The 16,262-nt window shown below is 43.9% G+C and overlaps 1 protein-coding gene across 8 annotated transcripts in view; it reads right to left on the reverse strand.

Annotated features, from left to right (window-relative positions):
- Positions 1-16,262, reverse strand: part of NDST2 (N-deacetylase and N-sulfotransferase 2) — a 136,564-nt gene that overhangs the window by 23,406 nt on the left and 96,896 nt on the right. For all 8 annotated transcript variants that reach the window (XM_034065293.1, XM_034065291.1, XM_031052160.2 and 5 more), the window contains one exon: positions 1,360-2,757. In XM_034065293.1, the coding sequence (XP_033921184.1) occupies positions 1,360-2,382 (1,023 nt within the window). In that variant the 5' untranslated portion in view covers positions 2,383-2,757. The remainder of the gene's footprint in view (positions 1-1,359; positions 2,758-16,262) is intronic.

Below are 16,262 nucleotides of genomic sequence, written 5' to 3' on the forward strand. Positions count from 1 at the left end.
GTGAGGTGTAAGAGTGCTCTTGGAACATGTAATGGATGAGGTTCAGTTCAGGTAAGAGAGCACATGCGTGTAACAGTATTTTGTTTTACACCTTTACCTCAAATGTTTTGTGCCCTCAGATGAAAGGTTAAAGGGTGCTTCACTTTGAAGTTGTTTTGGAAACACACTAAGGCAGCTGCTGTCACAGGTTTACTGTCATCATGGCTGGTATCCAGGGAACTCCAGCCAGGACTTATCTAAGGGCAAGTGCTAAATGGGAATCCAGAGAGAAAGGCCTGGAGCCTCATACCTGTGGGAACAACCTCAGCAGACCTGGAGAAAAAGACAACACACCTGCCTCAATGGCTACAAACCAGAACTGATGGGGAAGATACCAGTCAGTATCTGATGGGGAAGCTATAAGGCAAGTCCTTGGCTCCATGATGCAGCATATGTACATGTATCACAGACTTAGAATGTTTTTTCACACACTTTCAAGTACACAAAGAACTAGAAGGGGCACTTGGATTTCTTACCTTCTTCCTACTTGTTTACTCCTTTGCCTGTCTTGCTTCCCTCTCCTCCAGAAAATATTCCTCTTTCTGTGCCTTTCCCATATCCTTCCCTAAGAGGTCACTGTATTACTCAAGGAACTGCCAAGGCAAGCAAACCATAAAGATGGCATCTCTCTTTCCCAATCATGAGGCCACAGAAACGGTTCTCATGAAAGCCTGGTGTGACCATGTTTCCCTGGTGAATTTTTGGGTATTTCCTGCTCTGGGATGGGGGTTGCTGGGGGAGGATATGACAGGGGTGTAATAAAGGGCAAGAGAAAACCTTTCTTTTCCCAGTTTGGTTATGTCCTGAAAAGCTAGATGGCTAAAACATAGACTATTGGAGTTTACACTCCAGGGACCAGCCAACAGCTTTACAATACAATACATACAATTTATACACATCATAATAACCTAATACAGTTTTATATTCTATTCTATTACAATCTGCCTTTTCCTTTTGAAAAGTATAGTTTACAGCTACAAATACATTTGACAGATGAAATCTGCATATGTCTGCTCCCTGTGTTAAAGATGAGACAGAATAGACCCCCATAAGCATCAGCCTCCTAAATTCAGAGAGGGCAGCTACAGGTCCCAGCATGAAAAATGCTCCTTTTGAACCTGCAAAACAGCTGAGAGCATCACGCAGGATGCACCAGTATCTGGCCTCAGGACCGGCCATTTGCAGGCCAGTTCTCTGTTTAAGATGGAAACAATTGCAGCAAGCAAACTTGCACTCAAATTAAATGCAACCTTGCCTTTCCTGGCATACCACACACACAAGAGAATTGCCTGGTGCCTGTAGTTATTCTAGGAACTTTACCTCTACATCCGACACTTTCATGCGAGTGCCCTCTTTTCCCACAAATATATCATCAATGTCAACGAGGATATAGCGATCAAGTGTGAGACAGAGGCGCTTGCCGGTCAAGTAGGCAATGGCATCCACAAAAATGAGTTTGTGCAGCCAAAAATTGAGGTTATTGCCAAAGAGAACCCGCTGGATCCCATCATGCAGACCCAGGTCCTGCACCACTGTGGCATGCAATGCTTTGTGGGCGGCCAGGTGAGGAATGGACTCCGAGGACTTTGTGCTGGCCAACAGCACTGGCTCATAGGTGCTGTGGTTTGACTGGAACACAGTCCAGTCATCACCAGGCAAGGGACCTTGCTCCACCTCATTAGCCCGGGTGACGTAGAGCAAGGGAGCACTAGGGTTGATGTGATAGTCCCGCAGCCCCAAGTTGGAATGTAGGAAAAGGGGGAAACCCTTGAGCTGTGCACTGAGCAGGCTGTTCTCATTGGCTTTGAAAAAGCCTATAATTCCCACTCCATACTCTACACAGTATTTGTCCAGCAGCTCTCGGTTCCAAGCATCTAGGTTCACATATTTAAGGATGTTCTCATAGATAATAAGAGCGTAGCGTCCTCTGTCTTTGTCTGTCAGGGTGGGCATATCCCCTTTGCCAGGGGCGATCTCTGTCCTGTATTTAAACCGGCTAGATTCCAGGATGGCCACTATTTCCTGCCCCAGCTGGGAGTAAATACTTTCCACAAAGACTAGCACCACAGGATCTGTGCGTGAGGTGTCCACAGACTTTGTGAGCCTCCAGCTGGCTTGCGGTGGGATCAAGACGCGGTGCTGGTTGCTGCAGTCACTGAAAGGCAGGGGCGGTGGCTCCTTGATTTTGGGACTGTTAGTGACGTAGTAGGCCAGGATGCACATGGAGATGAGGCTGAAGGCGATGAGCAGCAGGATCAACCTGTGCAGCTCCAGCTGTCGCACGTGCCGCACCACTTTCCACAGCTGAATCATGGTGAGGCGGGCTGCCCAGCCCCTCCTCATGCACTGCACCCACGGCGCTCCCGAGGTCTGCAGTGCCGCCGCACCAGTACCCGGCAGCAGCTCGCAGAGAAGAAAGAGAAGCTGCGGAGAGAAACAAAGCGAAAGCAAACAGGTACGAGGCTAGACTGCCAGGGATCTGCCATTTATCTCAGGTAACCATGGCCCTCAATTCCCATCGCTCTTTTGTGTGCTTCCTCCTGCTCCTCTCCTCTCACTCGGGAAAGTCTTTTGGAGGAGCGAGGTTTCCCTCAGTCGTTTGGAACAGCAAATCAGTCTGTCATCCTGCGCACAAACAGTCTCAGCTCAGCCTTCCCAGGTGTCCCGTTTCCCTCCTAGCTGTTCTGCATTCACATGATGGCACCTTCTCTTTGCATCCTGCAATTTAAAAAGAAAAAGTCAATTCTCAGTATGGATTGATGGTATTTAACGGGTTTGAGATTAAATGGCAGGATCAGCAGGTGCTAGGTGGGCAGCATCACTTGTCTGTCAGCAGGCAGACATGTTCCCTGGGAAGTGACACACATCTTTTGAGTGGGAGCTTGGCAGAACCACCATAATGGCCTTTGGGAGACAAGCCCTGACAGTGAACAGGCACTCAGCATTCACCTTGGGTTTGTTTCTCACACGCTACAGCAAGCAGAGCCACCATACCTGGCCTTCCCCACTCCTCTTTATGCCACTGAACAGAAAACATGAACCCCTTTTATTCTAACTTCTATTTCAAAATCAACAAGAGGAGGAAAGAGCCCCCACAGTCCCCATTTTGCCCTGTTCCCATACTAACAGTGATGTGTCCAAGTCCTTGCCAGTGACTTCCTTGTCCCTCAGGATACATTGTGTCAAGCCCAGCAGGATGCCTCGAATTCCCACTAACTCTCTTGCCCCACAGCTCCCAATCTCCATGACTCCCACCCCTCTCTATGAGGCTGCCCCACTCTTCCTGGGAATTCATGTTCTTTTAGGGCTGTCAAAACATGGCTCTGGAGATACAATGTCCCTCACACATCATGGAGCCGGGGGCAAGGCTGCCCACGCACCACACACCTAATCACTGCCAATTGATTTGGTGGCAACTGGATGGGAAACACCTCCTCAGGCTTGCCTCACCTCCCCTCACATGCCTCTGAAGAGCATGAAGCCAGTTTTAAATCACCAACAGCACAACGTAAATTTGGGTTGGTCTCAAACCCGCAAATGCTTCTTTTGTTACAAGCTCTCTCACCTCCCGCTCTGTGTTTATGACAGCAGACTATTTCACCATATGCTGTTATTTTTCCAGGCTAAAATGCTCAACAAAGCCAACAAACACCAAACATAAACACCAAGGAAAGTAACTTAAACTGCTCCTTGGTTTAAGAATAAAATGAAATCACTGTGTAGCTCTTCTCTCCCTTACCAGGAGGGTGAGTCACCTACAGCAACAACACCATTACAGCCGCGCTTTGGGGAGCACCTGCTGCTCACCCCTCCCAGCACAATGCATGGACACCCTGAATGCCAGATGTTGCTCACCAAGTCAGTCATGCTCCAAATGAGCTCTCTGTAAAAGTTAAACCCCTTTTTTTCTCTCAAAGCCTTTCTTACTCATTCACCCACACTCCTGCAGACATGTGCTCCACCACACGCGATCCCGCTCGCCACCTGCTCAACTGGCACTGCTTACAACACCAGGAGGCACAAGAGCAACAATAACAAAAAGCACTACCAAAACAGTTCTTCACCCTTTCTCCACTCCTCCCAGTCTTGAGCCTTTTTGTGACTATCACTGACAAAACAAAGAATACGAGAGGCTGTCCATGAGCTTAAGGCAGATATCAGGTTTTTATATAGTAAGGTCAGGGTTTTAACAACTAGCTCCACCAGAAAAGAAACTACTTGTGACCTGTGAGACAGATGCTACTTTTGCTCCACCAGAAAAGAAATGACTTGTGAGACAGATGTATATTTTGTAATGTGTATTACTAAACAGAAAAAAATCCTTCTGAGTCAGGGAAAATATCAGTTCACAGATGAGGCCAAAAGTCCCACTCGGAAGACTCCCACCAGGCTGGTTTCCAAACCGGTGCCGCAGTTTGAAGCAGAGACAAAAAATCTCCAGCAGATTTTATATGAAGAGATGTAATATTGCTAGCTTTGTGACAGCAGATGGAAGAGAGTCAGAGTGCTCCTTACATAAGCCTTACAATGGTCATTAAGTATTACCGCAATTTCTATGCTGTAAGCTCAGCAGAGCTTGGACTGGTTTGCATAATGCACAAAGAAACCGTAGCCCCAGTGAGATCTTCAGAATAGCTGTAGACTGTAAATGCAAGGTATATGACAGAAACAATTTTCCACTGAAGAAACTGAGGCACAGCAGCTCTTAGTGCAGGTCACACTGAGGCAGAAGGTGAATCAAGGTTAAAAATACAAAACAAAAACCCCAACAAACCAAACCTCTGTTGCCCAGCCTCCAAATGGACCTAGTCTTCATTCCCAAATGGCCCTTTGTATTGACAGAGCTGGCTTTGGAAATCTAGCAGTGACAATAAGCTGTGTTTTCTTCAACACCAGCAACCATCATCTTTCAGTGTTGTCTCTACACACTGTTAAATTTTACTGGAAAAAGGACAAAGGAGAGAAGGGGAGAAATTACTATGGGAAGATGTATAAAACCAGAATTCAAATACCTTTTCCCTTCTTTAGTTACTGAAGTGACAACAGATTTTGAAAGCCTGACCCTTTGGACTGAGTGCAGCATACAGCTTCTAATTCCAGTTTAAGTCAAGTTTAGCCCCAGTGATACACTGGGACTGCCAGTGTATCAGCACAGTATCCCAAAACATGTGCTACCTTTCAAAATCAACCAGGAAAACAACCTTTCCACCTCCACAATGAGCTGTCTGCATCCCACTGACTCTGCAAGGAAGGCTCTGATGTCACCACCTTGTGCTTGGCACTGGAGCTCCAAAGTCACATTCAACTGCAGAAAGGCAGGAGCCAGCGGAAGAAAGAATTCAGCAGGGCAGAGAGAAATTAGGTAGAAGCATATAATAAATGCTATATTTCTTATTAATTCCCTGTAAGATATGACATATACAATTCCATGTATACTAGCTATTATGAGAAGTGGTCTTCATTCTATTTCTATGCAACAAATTAATTCAAAACACTCCACTCAGATTCCTTCATACTTAATTTTCACTGAGAAGACTAAGAATTGTGTCAGTGTCTTCCCACATAGCTCACATCCTTTTGCTTTTTAATCCCAATGGATTAAATAATTAGACTAATTTGGATTTAAAAAAAAATAATCATTATCTCAAGAAGCATAGACAGAAGTTGGTTTTGTAGGAGAAAGCAATATAAAGAGGGACTTACAAGCTCGGGAGCCCATGCAGTGCCTGTAAAAAATTACAAGCGTTTCTGGGCTAGAATTTGCAATCTAAATACCACGGTAACAGTAAGAAAACTCAAGAGTATGCTGATCTATGTGAAAGCCTGGCACAGCACTGTACTACTTTTACAACTCTTTACCCCCAAACCATCAACCTGGAAAACACTTGTCTTCCCTGGTTACACTCACTCACATCTCCAACTTCATTTTTATTGTTGAACTGAATTGCAAAGAACTGCAGCTTCACTCTCCCTGGTTATCAGTTTAAAGATGAAAATCACAGGACAACTGGATTATTCTGCAGAGTGAGAATGAAACCAGAGTTTAAGCTAGGCTGCCACACCTGCAGTGCCCAGCTGAGGAGCAAGAGGGAGAGGAACCCCCTTTGCTGGGCACTTCTGAATCACAGCAGTGTTTTGATAACAATGGCTCCATTCAAGCCTCTATCGAAGCTCTCAAACAAGCCCCCATTTGTTACATGGGTGAGCTCAAAACCCCAAATGAAAAAAAAAAGAAGCCCTGTATCAGATTGCTGCTCAAGAATCTGTCAGCTTCGATCTCTTTAACAAGGCTTCACAGCCAGAGGGCACGCCAGCTGGCACTGCCTGCACCGAGCTCTTTGGGGACCACATCAGCTGGTTTAGGTTCAAATGAAGAAAGAAAAGGAAGCAACAAAACAAATACACCAGCCTAAATTTATATTAAAAGGTGAGAGAACTGTCAGAAACCACCCGGACCCAACACACAAAGCTCAGACAGATCTATACTGCAAGGCGAGCGAGAATCACACTGACAACTGTTCCCTCTTAAATGAAAAGCAAAATACATGTGTCTTGTTTTGAGATCTAACTCCTTGGAGTCTAACACCAAAAAAAAACCAAACCGACCCAAAACTCAACCAACCAGATTTATAGATAAATTAAGGTCCATTCTGGATTCCTGCCAGGACTGCCCGAGTGTGAATCGCAGGAGGCAGCAGTCACAATGCACAAGGATGAAGTGTTTCACCAGGGCAAGGGCACAGGCTCAGCAGGCTCCCATCCTGCCAGAAAAGCATTGCTATATCAGAGAGCATCAGCTGCTAAGGTCAGCTATCTCACAAAGCACCAGCGTTAAGACAAATGCTTTATAAAACTTAAGACATTCTGTTTCCTAGTGATATACAGTGTTAATGCAAAACATAAACCGCCCTGTGAATTATCAGCTGCTAAGCCACGTGGCAACTGATGTGATACAAAGGAAGATAACAACCAGAACTGTGTGGTTTTAATGTCTCACATCTCCAGATACTTCCAGTGCTTGGAAATTATTGTGGGGGATCAGTACAAACGTACCATCACTTAATCTAAACCAGTGACCAGAATATATGTATTTGAGGCTGCTGGTACATTCATGCCAGGTCATATGGAAGATAACGGGTGTCATTTGACACTTTTATTGAGAACTTCCATCATACAAGGTCTTTCCTAGCTGAGCTACAGAAAGTCTTACCACCCTAAAACCCAGTGTCACGAGTATATTTCCACAGCCCTTTTTATTATTCATAATATAACCCTCTTTCTGGAAGCACAGCAGCAGAAACTTGCCTTTGATCTTGCTTTTGTCCACAACAGCTCTAATTCAGAGGTCTTTCTTTGGCACTTCCTGCAAGATGGTTGCTGCCTTAGGCCCCAGGGGGGACTGCAGTAATTGAGTTACACAGTAATCAGAGAAGGAATCTGATTGATTTTTCCAACCCATTCCACTTTAATGGTGTCATCATGACACAAAATTCCTTTAATTGTGCTTTAATGTGAGTCACGTCAGGCCCTCCCTTGTCTATGGAGGTATCTATATGCCAGGCATACAGGTACAGCCGCCCTCTCTTGTGAAGGCGGAGAACCTGGCAAGTGTCAGCAGAGCACAGTGAGACACATGGCAGAAGAATCATTAGAAACTCAGGAGAATGAATGCTGGCTGCATTCTACGTATTGGGTAAAACAGAATACTGGGAATCAGAGCCACATTGTAATGTAATTGCCAACCAAACTCATTTTTGGGGGCTGGGCATGTGTTTCAGCTAGCACACACTGACAGTCAGATCTTGTGGTGAGGGTCCAACACATACAAAGCTCAGATCAAAGAGGCAAGGAACACTAATGGTGTCCATGCTGCTCTGACAGACAGGCTCACAGCCTCCAGCCACAGCTGAGCTCTCCTCATGCAAGGGTAAGCCCCTGTTGGTGCAGACCTGTGGTAAGCCAGGAAGCTGACAGCTGGCCAGCAGGCTCCAAACACATCCATAAGACCTGTGCAATGAAGTAATCATTTCATTATTTTAACCATCACCCCCAGACAGGTATGTAACCTCACATCTTCTGCAGTCCATGCTGAACACACCTGCACGAACTCCCTTCAGCCCAGCCTGGGGAAAACCCAACCCTAAGCTTGAATTTACCCTCGTGCCAGTGCAATGAAGCTTGAAGACGCCATGAAGGCAGAGATCTTGGAGAAGACACCTTCTACTGCTAGGCCAGCTCCCTAGGGGGCTGCACAGGGACCCAGTGACTCCTGAAAGGTTCTTCCTGTTGGCATACATGGTACATCCCTCCCACTGACAACCTAGTTTGCAGCAGATCTTTGTTCTCTTGCTCCTTTAAAGCACAGAAAAAGAAGAAACATCTTCAGTCCTGCCCATGCCAATGACAGAGGCATGGCCCAGCACTACCTGCTAGCAACATAAACCAGTCCTTTCCTCTGAAAACGTAAAGGTCCTCCTTATAAAAGCTTCCAGGAAATCTGGTTTTCAGTTCCCTGCCTTCTTATCATACTACACTCACTGCTTAGGGTCACTACTGCTGCCCTGGCTCATTTTCAAAAGCAAGGGAATTTCAACCTTTTACACTGAGGTATTCCCTCAAATGGAATGTCAGCACCACAAGTCCCCACGTGTTTCACTGTCTTGGCACTGGCCAATTTTGTAAAGGGAGAACAGCTGTTGTCCTGTTTTTCAGCCTGCCTAAAGATCAGACGTGCAAATCAGGAGAACCTGAAGAACTGTATAAAAACCAAACCAAACAGAATTTTAGCCTTCACCAGCTGCTGATGTTACCTACTTAACAAAAATACTGAGGACAGAGTACAAGTATTACAGCTCACAGAAGGCAGAGCTTTCCACCAGCAGAGCGGATGTAACTGCTTGGCAGGTGCACAGGTCTCTGTCATGCAACTGCTAATGTAAGAGCAAGGAGAGAGAAGTTATCTCTTTCCTCAGAGCTAACCAAAGGGGCATACCCACTCCTTTTATTTCATGTGCTATTGAACCCCTAGGTATCAAGCTACCGTAAGAACTGTACAGTTTCATTCTAGACTTACCCTTTCTTCTGTTTTGTGCCTTTCCTGACACACAGGTCTACGCATGCTCTGACCCTAACCCTTTTCCCAAACCAGGCGATAATATGAGAAACAAGCTCCTTTCTGCAGCCAGCCACTTGGAGCTGTGGAAGAGAGAGAGAACCAGAGCTAGTGCAGGTTAGAGCCTGCCACATAAGAGCACTCCAAGTTGCTCTCTAATCCACTCAAGTGGGAAATGAGTATCTCAGTCACCCCAGATGGTGGGAACACACCATCTTCAGGCTCATCCTTACATCAGTAATCAACATGTATTCTCTATCATGGCAGAACATCTTCCACTCAACTATGAGAACAGGAAATAAGTGCAGTTCCTTCCACACTAGATATGAACAAGGGTCTAATTTCCATTCCTTCATGTACCCTGCTTATCGCAATTCAGATAAAGGACCCTGCTGCAGAAAGCAAAATGTCTTCTCTGCTGTCTTCTCCTAAATTAATTAAATGAGGAAATACAGTCAATCTGTCACAAAAATAAGACAACCCAGTGTCAGAGTTGAAGTGTTTTCATCTAGAAATGTACATTATGGAAGTTTATCTGTAATTGCTATGAAAGCAGCATACCCATTCTTCCTTTGAGCTATACTTTAAGAATTTCACCTCAATTAGCAAGAGGCTGATGTTCTACATTCAACTGCTTCCTCCTGTCAGGCAATACATAGGAGGCAATCTTTTCCTATTTTACCTAGGAACATTATGACAGTAGGGAGGAGGTTTGATGCTGTTATACTGAAAGTTTGCCCACACTGACACCAGAAGAAAGCTGTAAGTATGCTCCACCAAAGCACGAAACCTCAGGACAGCTTTTGTGCTTATCTGTCCTTGTGTACCTGTACCAAGATTCAGAGGGTCAGAACTTGCCGGGCCTGTAAAAGAATATGCTCCACAGCTGAGCACAGCAACTCCCTGTGAGACTTCCACTCAGTGTAAAGCTAACAGTGTATCTCCCAGCCTTTGTAGTTTCTAATACCCAGTTCTCCAATACCTCGGTGTAATTGAAGTAAGTCTTCTGGACTCAGAAAACAAAATATTCACGTTCTTTTCTAGCTTGACTATTGCGAAACAGCTTTTAGCACAGCACTAACTCACTGCAGAAAATGGGGGTAAAAGTGATACAAGGAAGCTATAAATCTGGCCTGCACAGGCAAAATGAGTAAAAACAAGCAAAGGCAATAGTAGATTGGGTGGAAATGGCATGACTTGAGGTCTATGGAGATTACACTGGCTGACTAAGAATGTGGTTTAGAGGCCTGGGTTTGCAAGGCAGGAACAAATGCAGTTACTGCTCTCACTAAGCCTTCAGCCTTTAGGGTTCTATGCAATGAAAATCATCATCTGTTTTTGCACAAGTGTTATGGCAGAAATAGATCTCCAGGGGGTACTCTGTGAGGAACTGCTGAACCCATGACAGGAAGACTGTTGGGGCCCTGAGTACACCATCAGCTCCTGAATGCCCTGACCAGCCTCCACCTACTGACCTGCAAGCTGCTCGATCACTGGACTCTAGGTTGATCCTGGTGGTTGTCACTGACCACCTCTAGCTGTTCTGTTCAGGTATTGCTGCTAAGCATGCTGTCTGTGCCGGAGGAGGAGGAAGGCGGTGGGTGAGGACAATGCCAGCCTACTGGGGTCCTTACATCCCTGATGGACTCGCAACAGCTTCATACACTAGGTAATTTTCAATGCATGAAGGATGTGTAAGTGGCAGGAGGATGGAGTCTGCTACACAAACAGGGTGATAGAGAGTTGTGGCTATTGTTAGACTTCCCTGCCTTAGTGTGGGTGGAATTATTTAATTCTCTCTCAAACCATCTGTGTAATTGTTACAAAATCAGAGCAACGCAGGCAACACATACTTACTTCCACACCAGTTTACACTATGCTATGTTCCCTACCATTTTTAAACAAGCATTTCAACACTGTACCTTCAGTTCCCCCTTGTAGAAACCTTGTTTTTAGACAATCAAGACAGAAAATGAAAATATAGTATTTCAAGAGACACACATCTCAAGTATATTAATTCATTTTAAACTGCACTGTAATTACATGCCACTAGTTAGAATCATAGAATGGTTTGGGTTGGAAAGGACCTTAAGATCATCTAGTTCCAACCCACCCTGCAGGTGTCCTGCAGGGACACCTCACACTAAACCATGTCACCCATGGTTCGTAGTTCTTAGTCCTTCTCCCATTTTATAGATTTAATACTAAACCAGGCGCTACATCCTCACATTTTGAATTAGTCAACTGATTATAAGTAGAATTTTTTTCTTCTCTGAAGCTGCATCTTTAAAATACTCCATGTCCAGGACCTCATTAACATCCTCACTAACAGCACAGACAAACTCAGGGACAAAAGCTGCCATATTTGCAATCAGATCTACCCGCAAGTTTTGCCAGGAAAGCTCAAGAATTTTGATCTAAATGTACATCTCTATTAGGGACTGCACTTAAAGACAAAAAGGATCTCGATAATGAAAACTGTGAGGGGCCTGAATATGACTAACTCAACTATCTTGGAGACTTTCTTACAACATTTATAGGTAGTAAAATTCCCCAAAAAATGCATTCAACTGCTGAAAATCAGATTTTTATTACAAACATGGAAACTATTTACTTAAGTAAGAAATTAGTTTTTTTCCCATGAAAAAAATGTAGTTTTAATTCCACTTTTAGTTTCTGATAATGGAAAAACATATGCTCAATCTTCAAGTCAAAATGAATGAGGTTAGTCTGGTGTGCCATTTTGCAAGCCTGTATTAGCATTAATAGGATTAAAAATTATGAAACTATTATTGTTTCAGACATAGCAGTAGGATACAAGGTCAGATATTATCAGAGGTGGGACTTAGTAGTATGCAGAACACTGCTTACTATGAATCAGTCTAAATAAATATGAAATAGTCTAAAGCAACATTAATATTTTCAGGGTTTCTTTTTCTTTCTTAATAAATCTTCAAGTTGGTTCAAATAAGTGAACTGAAAACAGAAAATCCCAATAACTTTTTTACAATATAAATCAATGACCAGTTGGAATGGAAAGAACAGAACTGACAGAAAAGTTAAATTCCCTCCAGGCAGAAACACGCATCAGCCTGCATGGCGAGGTGTTCAGTGGAGAAGAGAACTTGGTCTGGCCTGGTAGAAGGTATTCAGCCTATAAAATGCATTGCAAAAACCATGCTAACTTGATCCACCACTTGCATTCAATGACATAACCATCTACCGACACACAGTTCTACTAACACGGTAGGTCTTGTGCTTTTCTGCAGCATTTTTGTGGTAAGACTTGTTCCACAAACAAAATGCTTTACAGAAGGATTTTGTAAAATGGATACAAAAAAGCCTTATAAACAGTAAGCAGACCCATCTCGATGCATTCCTCTGTGAGCTTGTTCATGCCAGGGAAATAACAGCCGCAGCACCACAATTACCACTGTAGTGAAACTGTGCAATGACAGGAATATTTCCGAGCACCATCAGATTTGCCGAGTACCCTGTGTTTTCTACCACCATTCCAGGCGAGTTGATAAACAGAGCTGAACTTTGCCTATACAGACAGCCTAGCTGATGGCACTTGCTGTAATATAGATGCTAATTTTCTACAGCCTAGCAATTACCTTAAGATAAAACATGGCTGCTCTTTAATAGCATACAGAAAATAGTGAAGTGAAAAAATCGGCACTCAGAATGGGAAGTGGAATTCATTACTAATCACTATAAAAACAGCTAATGCAAACAATTCTCAACAAAATAGTGGCAAATATACTCCTGCCACATGTACTATCTCACATTAAGAAACATGATCCAGAGCAAAAGATATAGGAAAGAAAGCATACAGAGGGACAATTAGTCAAGTAAACAACTTGGGAATGATTGCTGGAAGAAACAGGTTTGCAAGAGCAGAGAGAGGGAGGGAGGGAGGGAGGGAGGATTTGGCAGCACAGACTGGGAGACTGTTCCAGGAATAGGAGGCAGCATGAAACAAAATGCAAAGCTGAGAGTAGGAGGAAGAGATAAAGGGAGGAGTGCACAGGGAGTCAGAGGGGAGTAGGAGAAAATGACAGCTCACATTGCTTAAGGAGGTAGAAACACAGCGCCTAAAGACAGAAGGTGCCTTAGACATTAGGTCTAGCTTGCCTACTTTTAATAAACATAGCTTCTTCAATAATCAAAAGAAGTAGGGTCTATAAAAGGCTTAAGAGCTCATCTTCAAAGACGACATCCAACAGAAACACACTACCGTGCTTATAGCTTATGTATTTAATGCTGACAGAGGAGGGCTCAGAGTCTGCAAGTCTGAAATTCACCATGTCTTGCAATATTCCGGACACACCACAGCATTATTTCCTCCACATCCTGACTAAAGCCGCAGCTGATTTGGTTGTGAAAATCTAATACACTTGCAGTATTAAGTGCACTCATCCCTTCTCTTTGTCCAGAGTGAAGCATGCAGGAGCAAAAGGTGAAAAGAGTGCACTGGGCAGGAAAGCTGCTCAAACTGCATTCCCATTGTGCTTTCTGCCCTTTTAATTGTAAACCATTTTCGATACAGATACAAAAGCAGTATTAGCTAACTGACTGTGTAGTTAACCTAAAGAATACCCATAATAAAACATCATAAATGCTGATGTTTCATCATTAATGCTGAAATTTCAAGTCCAAATGTGCTAATTGATCTCAGTGATGTAACAGATACTTCATAGTTTTCAGATCACTTAACACTAAAATCTTGGGCACAGATGTGATGGGAGACAAACAACTCCATTTAGAGCATTCAAGTAATTCAAACTCGACTTTGTAGCAACACTATAACTAAATAATTGATGCTTTTTAGTAGCCTCAGATTAGAATAACACTATACTTCCAGACAAGATTTTTGCTTTTCTACTCAACACTGCTGTAAAGGGGAGAGAGCAGAGGCAGTCTGGATATCCAAACTCTTTCTTATCTTCTCCATTGTAGCCAAAACACAAGCATTAAATAATTTTTAGCTAGACAGCAACTTTGAAGAGCTACAATTATGTTACTAAAAAGTACACTGTGATAAACATATTTTAAAACTTTAGACATTAAAGTTAAATACACATTAATTTTAACTCTTTATTATTTGGTCTACTTAACTCTCATAATTAATTGGTAGCTGGAATATAAAGATTACAGCTTTTTGGAAGACGTTCTCTTTTCTTAAACAACAGAGAAATGAAGCCTCTACTTGGACTGTAAAATTCAGTCTTCATTATGAACCTGAGCTAGTGTTTCTGCAACAATCTGAAATGCTTTGACTTTGTCCTCACCCTCCTGTGAAGCGCTAAGTGGCTTGCAGAACATCTGTGATTGCAAGCGTTAATGGAAAGTGCATTCAAAGAACCTGCTGACGTCTTGATACCTGTAGTAAGAATCTACCCCAGTGCTTTTACACTTATTTTTGCCCATATTCCCCTGTATTTTCCCAATCAATTTATTTGATACAACCAGGCAGCACCACAGGGCAGCTGCCAGACACCGGGTGCAAACCAGCCTCCTCTGCACACTCCAGGCACTGGCTTTGTTGCCTGAGTCCCCTCTCAGCTGAGGAGGGGCACAGGAGAATGTGGAAATCCACCAGTTCCCTGCACGCTGGCCAGGAGAGCAGACCTGCACATCCTCCTCCTCAGCCACACAACACTGCCAGTTTGACAAATGCATTGGTCATTCCAGCCCCAAGCAGCTCACCAACGTGGCTCTCAGTTTCAACTCCTGCTGTCCCTCTCTTCAGTGGAGCAATCCCTAGGCAGCAGTGCCAAGAGGTAACTCTACCCAAGTAGTGCCAAGAAGCCTGTGCAGGGGTTATCAACCCATATGCAACCCTCATTCAGGTACCTCCAGAGTTAAGACAGGGTGGCCGTTTTCCAACTCATTCCTGCACACGAGCTGAGGACCCAATTTTGTCCTCTCATCTAGACACCAATTTTCCAGAACGTTCAGAGAAGAAGACTTCACAACTAAGGCATGAGCACAGGCTCCATGTTCAGGGAACCAACACAGGGATATTTCAATGGCCTTTTTGTCTTCCTTCTCTCCTTGTACAGTTACAGAAGAGGCAGAAGGAAAAGCAGCACTATCATGGCAGGTAAAACTGGGTAAGATATTAAAATCTTCAACTTCCCCTTTGTTCACTGGTCCACAAGATCAGAAATACATTCAAAGATCATCTTTGAGGCAGTGAGAGCTCTTCATGTACCTTCTGGGAGGGAGCTAAACATCATCCTAAAAGCTAGGGAATTTGAGAATAAGTCCTGTAACTTGATGTGGTTACACATTCAGTAAACCCCATCTGTAAAATGAGAATCATGTTACACAAAGACACTGAGCACTGATACCTCAAGAGCACTTTGTGAATTTAGGAAAACAAATTGATACGCTGACGTTACAGGGATAAAACACAAACCTCAGAACAGTAAAGGGTGGAACTGCCACCACTCCTTGCCCTCCTGCAAACACTCCAGAGAATGAGATCTAGGACAGACAGAAGGTGCAAAATCCTCTGGCAGCTGTCAATTAGCAGAAGGACTGTAACTCAGCTTGGTTTGCTGACACACAGAGGTTGCTCCATGGAAGGGGTGAAAATTCTCTTCCCCTCCAATGCATATGCCAGGCTCTCACCCATTTCTTTTTCTTCACTGGTGGTATTTGCATCAAACAGGGGAACCATACTCCTTCAGCAAGGGCCACCACAGAGGTTAAACTACTGGTAATGGCATTTAATTTATATGGAAGGGGGAAGAGAGTGAATTTATTTTAGGTCAAGTGGCTTATAAGAAGAATAACCTTAGACTCCGCAAGTGCTAGGAATACAAATAAGATGAGGTATTTGAGTCCTCCACTCTTTTTAGAGGTCCACTTTCCTTCATGATTCTAAACAGACTGATGTCAACCAACCAATTCAATGTATGCAGGTTGAGCCACGGTCATATATCCTACCCCTAACTGCCTTGAGACACCTTAACCTCTATTGCCACTGCTTACAGAAATCCAAACCAGAACAACTGTACGTGTATCAGTGGGAGACACTGAAGGTCTGCATTATGTGCTCTCCCACATTGTCCAGCCCTTTGCCCCAGAAAAAACCTTT

Source organism: Melopsittacus undulatus, chromosome 8 (genome assembly GCF_012275295.1).
Source record: "Melopsittacus undulatus isolate bMelUnd1 chromosome 8, bMelUnd1.mat.Z, whole genome shotgun sequence".
In the NCBI taxonomy this organism is placed as follows: domain Eukaryota; kingdom Metazoa; phylum Chordata; class Aves; order Psittaciformes; family Psittaculidae; genus Melopsittacus; species Melopsittacus undulatus.